The sequence below is a fragment of the Pygoscelis adeliae genome, unplaced genomic scaffold, assembly GCF_000699105.1.
Source record: "Pygoscelis adeliae isolate BGI_AS28 unplaced genomic scaffold, ASM69910v1 Scaffold27, whole genome shotgun sequence".
Taxonomy (NCBI): domain Eukaryota; kingdom Metazoa; phylum Chordata; class Aves; order Sphenisciformes; family Spheniscidae; genus Pygoscelis; species Pygoscelis adeliae.
The window spans coordinates 2,124,614-2,134,478 of NW_008825410.1; the positions used below are offsets into that span (position 1 = coordinate 2,124,614).

General features: G+C 38.7%; 1 protein-coding gene across 1 annotated transcript in view; it reads right to left on the reverse strand.

The window, feature by feature from the left end:
* CCDC132 (coiled-coil domain containing 132) overlaps nucleotides 1-9,569 on the reverse strand; it is a 95,135-nt gene extending 85,566 nt beyond the window's left edge. The window contains exons 1-2 of the mRNA XM_009330581.1: nucleotides 9,489-9,569; nucleotides 7,382-7,450 (exon numbers count right to left, since the gene is read on the reverse strand). Of these exons, the coding sequence (XP_009328856.1) occupies nucleotides 7,382-7,450; nucleotides 9,489-9,569 (150 nt within the window). The remainder of the gene's footprint in view (nucleotides 1-7,381; nucleotides 7,451-9,488) is intronic.
* Between the last annotated feature and the right edge of the window lie 296 nt (nucleotides 9,570-9,865).

Genomic DNA, 9,865 nt, shown 5'->3' on the forward strand with positions numbered 1-9,865 from the left:
GCGAGGTGGAGAAACCTGCCTTGCACCACGGGGTCAGTGCAGCAACCTGCCTCCCAACCACACGCACCCAGCGGGAGGCTGTGCATGGGAAGGCATGGATGAAGGGAGCGCACCAACAGACGTGAGAGAAATAAGGAAATAATACACATAAATAGCAATATAACAACAATAAATAAGAATATCAAAGCAAAATTATGCTATTCTTTAGACAAACTCTTACAAATGGGTTTTGAGCACGAGCACACGTCCACAACGCCACAAGCCGCAACAGCACCTTGCTCAGACAAAGGCAAAGGCTGGGTCAGCTACGTGGCACGGACTGCAGATGGTACCAGCCTGACAAGTTTGCAGGGAGCTGGCAGGGAAGAGCCTGCAGCACCACACCGGCACAGAAGAGACAGGCAGGAGTCCATGCAGGCAGACCTGTCCCTTCAGCTCCAGCCACACAATTCACCCCCCTGGTGACACATTTCCACCTCACGTTTCAGCTTTACTGAGAGCATGAGAAACAGAGGAGGGGAGGGCAGGTTACGAGGGAAGAGAATAAAAAGGTTCTTGAAAAATAGTCCCTTTAGAGTCTGTTTCAATATTTTAATCTATGGTTTTGAAGTTTCCATCACATGAGGGTGCATGGATTGGCAGAGGATGGACACATTCACATTCAATGGCATACTGTTCTTGCAATAATTTAATTTATAAATCAATGAATCTATTATCTAACCATACGTTTTCCTGTCCTTTAAAACAAACAAAATTTATTTCCCCCTGGACTCCCTAACAAATGGCAGCTTTATGCTGTACATCCCTCTATAAATTAGCTTAACATCTCACAGTACATTGAGTTTTAGCTATATGAAACTAAAATCAAACATTATCCAAGACAGGCAACAGGGTCAGCTTAATTTGTCCACCGAACCATTGCAAATGGAATCATCCAATTTATCATCTGGTATTTGGCTACAAGTTCCTGCACGGTTGTTTGTTAAAAGAAAAAAGAAGGAAAACTAAACCCAAGAAGAAATTTTTCGGATCATTTGAATTTCTAGACTACTGATACCTTGTCATATTGGTGAAATGATATGTCAATGCCATAGGTCAATGGTGATTGACATCCCCTGAACCTGAAGATATATTAAGAAAGCCATCGTGGACACATACTCTAGATTTAGAGCCACATGATAATAAATTGGGAGGGTTGTTTTTTATATTAACATTTCAATGAAACCTAATCAATTACCTTTTTGTCTTTGTAGAAGACCACAGCACAAAAATAAAGCTGATGTTGATGTGGCTAGGAAGATTACTAAGAAACCGTTTTACCCTGCCTCAGAAAGATCATTCATCTCAGTGTTTCTTGCCAAAACACTACCTAGGAAAATATTTATTAAATGGAAAGGGTTTTTCTTTATCTTGTTCATTCTTTCTAGAAAAGCAGTCTAGTAAGAACAACTCTCCAGGATAAACCTATCTGATATAAATTATGCCATCTGCCACCAGACTTTATGCCATGATGAACTGCAGCTTCCAGTGCACTATGCTCCACTAGTTTCAAATAACTAACATGCTCAAGGCCGATCTGTTCACTCACCACTGAAGGAAGCAAACGGCCTTAGCTAAAATGTATTTGCTGATGTTCGATTTTTCTCATCCTTTCAATTAGAGATACAAAAAAATTTTACTATATACATATGAAGCCCACAGTTTCAGGACCCTCAGGGAAGGCCAGATTTAGCACTGTGGAGCTAGTACTCACACACTTTGCAGAGGTAGAGACAGAAGCTCTATTAAATCCCTCAAGGCACTTTTCCACCTCAAAACTTTTCTATTGCCACTTAAATATCTGCCTTTAAAAAAAAGTCAACATTAAAACACACTTGTCTGTAAATTTTATGTAAATTCAGCAATTCCAAGTGCTATTCTGAATAGAAAAACCTATTAAAATTGGGATGGAGGCAATCATATGATGATAATCATGCAAAGAACTATGCCATTGCTAAACTGAATCAATGAGGAGATCAGGAAGAGCAGCACATTGCCAAGGTGGACCCCATAGTATTCATTTCAATCCACCTGCCCAGGTTAATACACACGTTCAGCAGTAGGAACTCTCCAAGCAATAATGGGCCAACACAGCCATCTAAGATGCTGCTTCATGGGCAGAGCATTTTTCCAAAATTTTGTTCAGCAAGAGACTCCACCTTCCTACATAAAACTTGCGTCACTTGTAGTGCCAAACGTGCAAAATTTTTTTGCCAGTTCTTCAGATCATACTTTCATGGAAAGACAATTTATCCTGCCAAACATGCTTCCTTTCAGGTTACAATTAGTGCAACCCTAAGCAGCAGGTCTCTCTTTCATAATGCCACCTAAATACATCAGTGAAAGCCAGTTTCTGGGGGGAGAAAGAAAAAAGAAAAAGAAAAAAAAAAAGAAAAAGAAAAAGAAAAATGCTATCTGTCTGACAGCTTTACATATTTGAAGAAACTACTGCTGAAAAAACACAGTGTTTGCGTCCACACACTTCTCACATCATTTTGCCTTCCTGTTCTGTGGAAATAGAAGTTTATAGGTCTAGGAGCCTGTGGCAGTTCCTTGAAATATATTTCAGAAGAGTCATTTCATTGCAGACTCATCTGAAATGCAGTCCAGCAAGTTTTAGGTGACTTACCCGGCTACTTCCCAGTGTGTCACGCTCCCACTCTCCTTGTATTCTACGCTGCCTGTAACACCAAAACCAATACTGCTCCGTTGAATGAAGCATTACTGGTAGAGAGTTGAAGCAAACACCTTCTGCATTCCAGTCACTATCAACTGAAAGACTTGGGAAGCAAAGACCTTGAAAAAAGTTAACTGATACTATTCAGAGAAAAAAAAAAATCTAAAAAGTTTCTAATCTGATTAGAAGCTGAAGGTCAGCAATAGCCTATGCACCTCTACACAGAGAGTGCCAGGGGCCAAGTCTGCGCTGTATTCATTTGGACACAGCCTCCCTCTCTTTGTCGCGAGCCAAAAACACACCAATGAACACGCTGTCAATTTACATCCCTCCATTCTGAACTTGGATAGCACCTACGTTAAAAGCTAATCCTAAATACCAGGATGAGGGCCCTGCTCAACAGATTCGATCAGCAGGTACATTGCAACATCCTACCACCTTGAAATAAGAAATGTATAAAAGTATTTTTTTATATAAATACACACACAATCTTTTAATTTTATCTATATAAAAAGATACATTTATATATTATATATGTCTCATAATGTACGTATAACTATATCTTTAAACTCACCTCAAAACTTTTTTTTTTACTTTTTTTTCCCCCCAGCTAATCCACAGCTAGGGAAGGCAGTCCCACGGGGAAGTTTGTGGTATTCCCTTATCTTTCACATGAAATGCCCAGAACCCTCTTTTGATCTTTCCTTCTTCAGTATGTATACAGAGTACTTATTAAAAAGCCCTCACTCTACCAAAACAAACATTACACTGTGAAAACAATCCTCCTGGTGGAGAGAACAACAAAGCCCGATCTGTAGAACAGATATTAGTCACACCACCGCTTAATGCACACTGAAAAGCACTCAGCTACTGTTGGGGAAATAGAAACCCACACAGACTAAAGAAAGCCACACTTCTATATCTACAGGAAAAGCATTAAAAAATAAACTTTCAGTGTTGTTTACCACCATATGCCACAAAGTCAACTAATATTTGTATATTGCATATGATCTGATTATCATCAAGATAAACATAACCTAATTCAAAGTCAACTCATTATTAATCCCACACACTTGAATTCAAATGTACAAAATACCTACTTCACCCTTTTGTGACAGAATCTACTAAACAATACTCTTATCAGCTTGGGAAACAACAAAACTGACAATAACAGAATGGTTCAGAAAGAATTACAGCTGCCCAGGGCGATCCGGGCACACAGATAAAGTAAGGTATCTCAATCAAAAAAGATATGAAATCCCTTTCTTTCTCTTTTAGACTTTCTCTTCTAGAAATCCAGCCTTGCAGTTCAGATTTGACGTATCTACAGACTGTATCACAGACTTAAACTATCATACACATATTTCTCTGTGTGACCGAGTTGGCGGTATGAGTCTGTATTACAACAGAAAGTAAAGCAAGTTTGCTGGTGATTCGCCTTCATATGACAGAAGCAAATTGAAATTGCAGAACTTATTGGAGTACTGGTTAATGTGAGTGCATACACTCGGAGGTATTCAGTAAAATATTCACGTACCAAATCATTTCACTGTTTAAAAATAAAAAATAAAAAACTGAGGAAGACAGTCATCACTTTAACATGCTTGCCAGGAATCCACCAGTCAGCAAACCAACAACTTTCAGATATCAAGACCCAAACGAATTGTGCTGCTTTTCCCCTCAGGGTATGCAACGTCAACGCATTTTTCTTCCTGTGCTCCATATTTCCCATTTGACCTCCAAACTAGCGTGACAGTCCCCCACTTCAAAAACATGGTTTTGTCCCTAAAGTTAGCATTTATCTATCAATGGCTTGTGCTCTTTCCAGTAATTCATGCTGGCTCTGCAGCCTTTCATTCTGTATACCTCTCTATAGCTTTAACTCAGCTTTTGAAACTTTCAGTAACACTTGCCCTAAAGTGGAACATTCCCACTTTGAATGTGGAAGTGTGGTGATGACAGTGCAGCAACATAACCATTCTGTCATCAAAACAGTATTTGGCTGGTGATCTTGAGACTTTTGTTATTCAAGATATAAACAAAAACAGTTACTAAAATGTGGCAGCAGAGAACAACATATGCTTTCAAATAGCAGCCTGCAACAGTATGAAGTTACGCTTTTACTCATTGCCTTTAAAAACTGCACCTCTTCTTTAGCCTTTACTTTTGCATTCAAAAGTGAATTCCCTTTACCAAACTTGTGCATTATTGTAAAACAACTATTGAGAGGCATTAGCCTCAGTTATCCAGCTGCTCAATCCTATAATTATAACGCAATTCTGATTTGTGACATCAGTACGTTGCCATGGCATTGAATATAGCTTCAGTTCAAAACAAATACCAACATCCAAAAGCTCAATGACTTTCAACTTCTGTGCAGTACTGAAACCTCATCTCCTTGACGGTTACTCATACCACAAACACAGACATCTCCCCCTCCCCACCCCCCAAAATTCCTGCTTTCAAGAAAGGGTATCTGAATCTATGCTTACAGTGACAGGAGACATATTACAGTGCCTCATCCGATGTCTCATCATTTGAAAAGTAAAATCCTACACTAAAGGTTTTAGCAAAGTTAAGGAGGCATGACAATATAAATCCTTCCTCTAAAAGAAAAGGGCTGGAAGTAAAGTTACCATGACAAATGGCTTGGGACCATAGCCAGGAGTTAAACTGATCAAAACACAGTAGTTTTATACAACATTCTCTTAGAATCATAGAATATCTCAAGTTGGAAGGGACCCATGAGGATCATCAAGTCCAACTCCCTGCTCCTGGCAGGACTACCTAAAACTAAATCATATGACTATTGTCTAGATAATCAGATAACCAGGCAAATTTATAAGAGTTTCAGAGACTCAATACAGCTCGTTGAGAAGATAAAAGTTAAGGTAAGCAACTCAGAATCTATATTCAGAATATACAATGTATTAACCAACATCCAAAAGCTCAATGACTTTCAACTTCTGTGCAGTACTGAAACCTCATCTCCTTGACGGTTACTCATACCACAAACACAGACATCTCCCCCTCCCCACCCCCCAAAATTCCTGCTTTCAAGAAAGGGTATCTGAATCTATGCTTACAGTGACAGGAGACATATTACAGTGCCTCATATATACATATATACATTGTATATTCAGAATATATACAATGTATATTCTGAATATAGTAGTTATTTTGAGAACTACTCACCTAAAACTTTTTGGAAGGAAAAAAACATATTAAAAGACTGAAAAATATAAAAGTTTTATTCTGTGGCACAGAAGAGAATAATACTCTAAGTTCGTCAACTTTAAAAAAAGTAATCAGGTGAGAAGTTCTAATGTCGATGCAATCTTGGCTTTTCAGGCACAGAATTCGTAACTGCAATGAGATTCTGTTTACAGAACAGTTGCAGATAATATAGTCACATTACAAATGTTTGACTTAAATGTATGAAAAAAATACAAATTATTGAGAGGTATTTGTTTTCCCATTGTTATTGAAACAAGGTGTAGGCTTACCAGACACATAACATCTAACTACTACAGAATGGAAATCCAGCCGAGATACCCTACATCTACTTTTACCTGGATAGTCAACTTGGCAAAAACGACAGTTTGAAACTAGATGCTCAGTGCGTGGCAGGAATCTGCAATTTTGTAATCTAAGCCATGGAGATGAGATAGTTCTTTCAACATCACTGCAACTGAACACTTTCACTCTTTGAAATCAATATATTGGCCACTGTTTAACAGAGTATTATGTACCAATTCAGAGACTGTTACTTGATTTTTTAAATATACAGTAACACTGATTTTCTGGTCTGCCTCAGCACAAGCAACATATTACACAGTACTTATCTAGAGACAAAGAAATACAAGAGGGTTTTTGTTTTGGTTTGTTTTTTAAACTACTGTAAAATAAGGCATCCAAATTCAAGTCAGTAATTTAAATATCTCATTGGATAAAGGCAAAGTCCAAATTAGGGGGAAATAATAAACAACATCCACAGCAAGTCTTGTGAATCATCCACTCAGACCAACAGGGTATAAGGAGCAGCCAAATATTGTGACAATTGTTCCCTCACACCCAGATTATTCAGCATGATTTGTGAGACAAAAATGAGCTGGCATCATTTAAGTAGTGAGGCCCCAAAAAAGCCAAAAAAAAATTATTATTCTAAAGCTATAACATTTAAAGTAGAACATTAAGTTAATTATATATGCCACAGATTAAAACCATGAAACTACGAAATATACTTGCGGCACCAAAACCACGAAGAGACTAAATATCAAGACTAGAACTATACAGGCTACCCATATAGCATCTACTTTCCAAAGTGAAAAAAAAGGCACTTTTCTTTTTCCTTCTTTTTTTTTTTCTTCATTCCAGCAGGAAACCTAGATGATATTAAGATCAGCATCCAGTGACAACTCAAAAGTTCCAAGAAAGAAATTTTAATGGAAGTTCATTCTGAGTCAGTGAACTGTTTTGCCTCACAACTCTTAATTCTTTCATAAAAGTATTTTAAAAGATTTTCAGTAAGAAACAAAGCTGTCAAAAAGAACAACAGCAAATCTGGTGTTAAAGAAAAAAAACCCAAACAACTAAGTGTCATCTAACTATAAAATGAAAAACTAAAAATGAAGGGGGTGGGAGTGGAGGGACTGTGTATCCTACCTTACTAGGAATCCGAAAGCTTTCAATAGGACTGAGGTCATGAACACTCTCCTGAGGACTTCTTAGACCCTTGAAAAGAATTTTAATAGTCAGTTAAGATTGATTACTTTATGTATAGAATCACAGAATCATTAAGGTTGGAAAAGACCTCTAAGATCATTGAGTCCAATCATCAACCCAACACCACCATGCCCACTAAACCATGTCCCTAAGCGCCTCATCTACCCGTCTTTTAAATACTTCCAGGGATGGTGACTCTACCACTTCCCTGGGCAGCCTGGTCCAATGTTTAACCACTCTTTCAGTAAAGAAATTTTTGCAATCAAACTGCACAAGTCTTACCTGGTGTTGAATATATACCTACAAGTCATTTAATAAATTACACTGACATGAGGCTGGAAGGCTAAGACCTTATTCTATAAACATTTAAGCAAGACTATTGGTGTATAAATTATGCTCCTCAAACATCTAAGCATTTCTGACTTTATGCTCCAATATGTACCTTTTCAGTACAGTTCACTAACATTCCCTTCATAAAGTTCACATATCCTCCTCTCAACTTCCAGATGTTATTTTAAATTAAAAAATGCACGTGTCCAAAAAACATAACATACTTCATTCCACTAACTTAATGATTTAATGGAATCAAATAATCAAATTCAAGTGCCACCTACTCTGTAGCAAAATTGTATTATTTTTGCTTGATGGCATATTTGTCTATTTACTGCATAACACTATTAGGACCAGTTTTCCTTATGCATAACTAAACTGAAAAAGATGCATAATCCACATTAGCTGTTTTATATAATTATTACTCTTTAAAACACATATAGCCACATAAATAGAATATGCTCTAATAGACCGAAGCTTTGTACAGGAAGCGTCAATTAACCAGCTGAGTATGTGTTTGCTGAATATCCAACACATTCGCAATTTTATTGTATTGCAGCATGTAACAGAACATGCTGCTTAGTGCACTTTCTGCCAGCTCCCTAGGCAGAGGTGAATCTAAACATTCAAGTTTCAGATACGGTTCTGACTCCAGCTTCCCTTGAGCCTTCAGGGTGTTCACGTGAGCCACGAGTTTCAGAGAGATTTCCCTCCTACTCTTGTGGTTGATGCTAACAGTACTGTTTCCAAGCCCCTTTCAGGCTCTGGGTACCTACACTTTCTTTGAAACAAAAGGACCTATGCAATTACTATGTGAGTTTATGATGAGAAAAGTTTGTATTTATCCTTTGAGATTGGTAAAGTGTTTTACAAGTTCATCATTTTTGTGGTAACTACTACATTTTACAAATTGTTTCATCTTTCTAGGATGCAAAACCTCTTCATTTTGGTTTTGATTCTCAGATTTCCTTATGCATCATTTCAAAACATCCTCCCGTTCCAGTTACCACCACCAAAGGTGACTCACCTCTATGCATCGGAAATTCAACAAACAACCAAAGCAACTGCTGCAGCTTCTCATACTTCACGTGAAATCTTCCACACATCCTCTCAAAAATCTGCAGTACTAGCAGCTTATCCTCAGAAGCAGTAAAAAGTTTCACTTATCAAATGCTAAATGGAACTTAATCCTTCCCAAAGGCTGAAAATTGTGTAAGTCACATCATTTTCAGGCCATAACAATTCCACACTGGGCAGGCTTCCCACAAGTCCTCTTAGTCAAGCTGAAAATTTACCCCTATACTGAAGGGGAGCAGAACATTATTTTGGATATTCAGTTTCCATGCTGATCTCCATTTTTAAGCCCTGTCTCCGGCATAAGCATCTCAACTTAGGACATGGTTCAGAAAAAACCCAAAGTCCAGTTTCTGACTTTCCCATCATTTTCTATAGCTATCTAGAATATCTGATGTGGTGGGTGACTCAAGTGATTTTTTAAGTTCTCAAATTTAGATACACGGGCAAACAGGCTTCACTTCAGAGGTATTTCGTATACGTGAATGACTCGAATGCTCTTCTAATCAACTCCTTTAAAAAGGCTTACAACCTTAGAAATGCTGGTCCAAACGTAGACTAGATCTACATGATCTAGAGACAACTGGTACAAAGTGAAGTGGGCTAACAGAAACACACTAAGTACTCTAGACACATTCAATACCTGCCCACCCAAATACTGCCCCGGCACCTCCACTGCCTTGCCCCCTTTGGATCCAAACCGTTTGCTATCAGACAAAGACATGTTACCGTACCACGGCCCAGCACTCTAAAATTATACATGGAAAAAGGAAGCTGACACAGAGCAGTCGTGTCATCCCTAACGCCAATTTGTCTGTTACCACACAAGCTGCGCGCTGGCACCTGTGCATGCTTCCATTTCTTGATTTAAGGAGGGAAAAAAGCTGGATGCATGCGTACCAAGAGCTAATACACATTAAGACTTCCCCCTCCCCTCCAGCAGGGCTGAGGGCCATGCCCGCGCCCCGGGGGCCCATCAGGGTGCCCGGGCACGGCCGCACACGCCTGCCCCGGACCCCG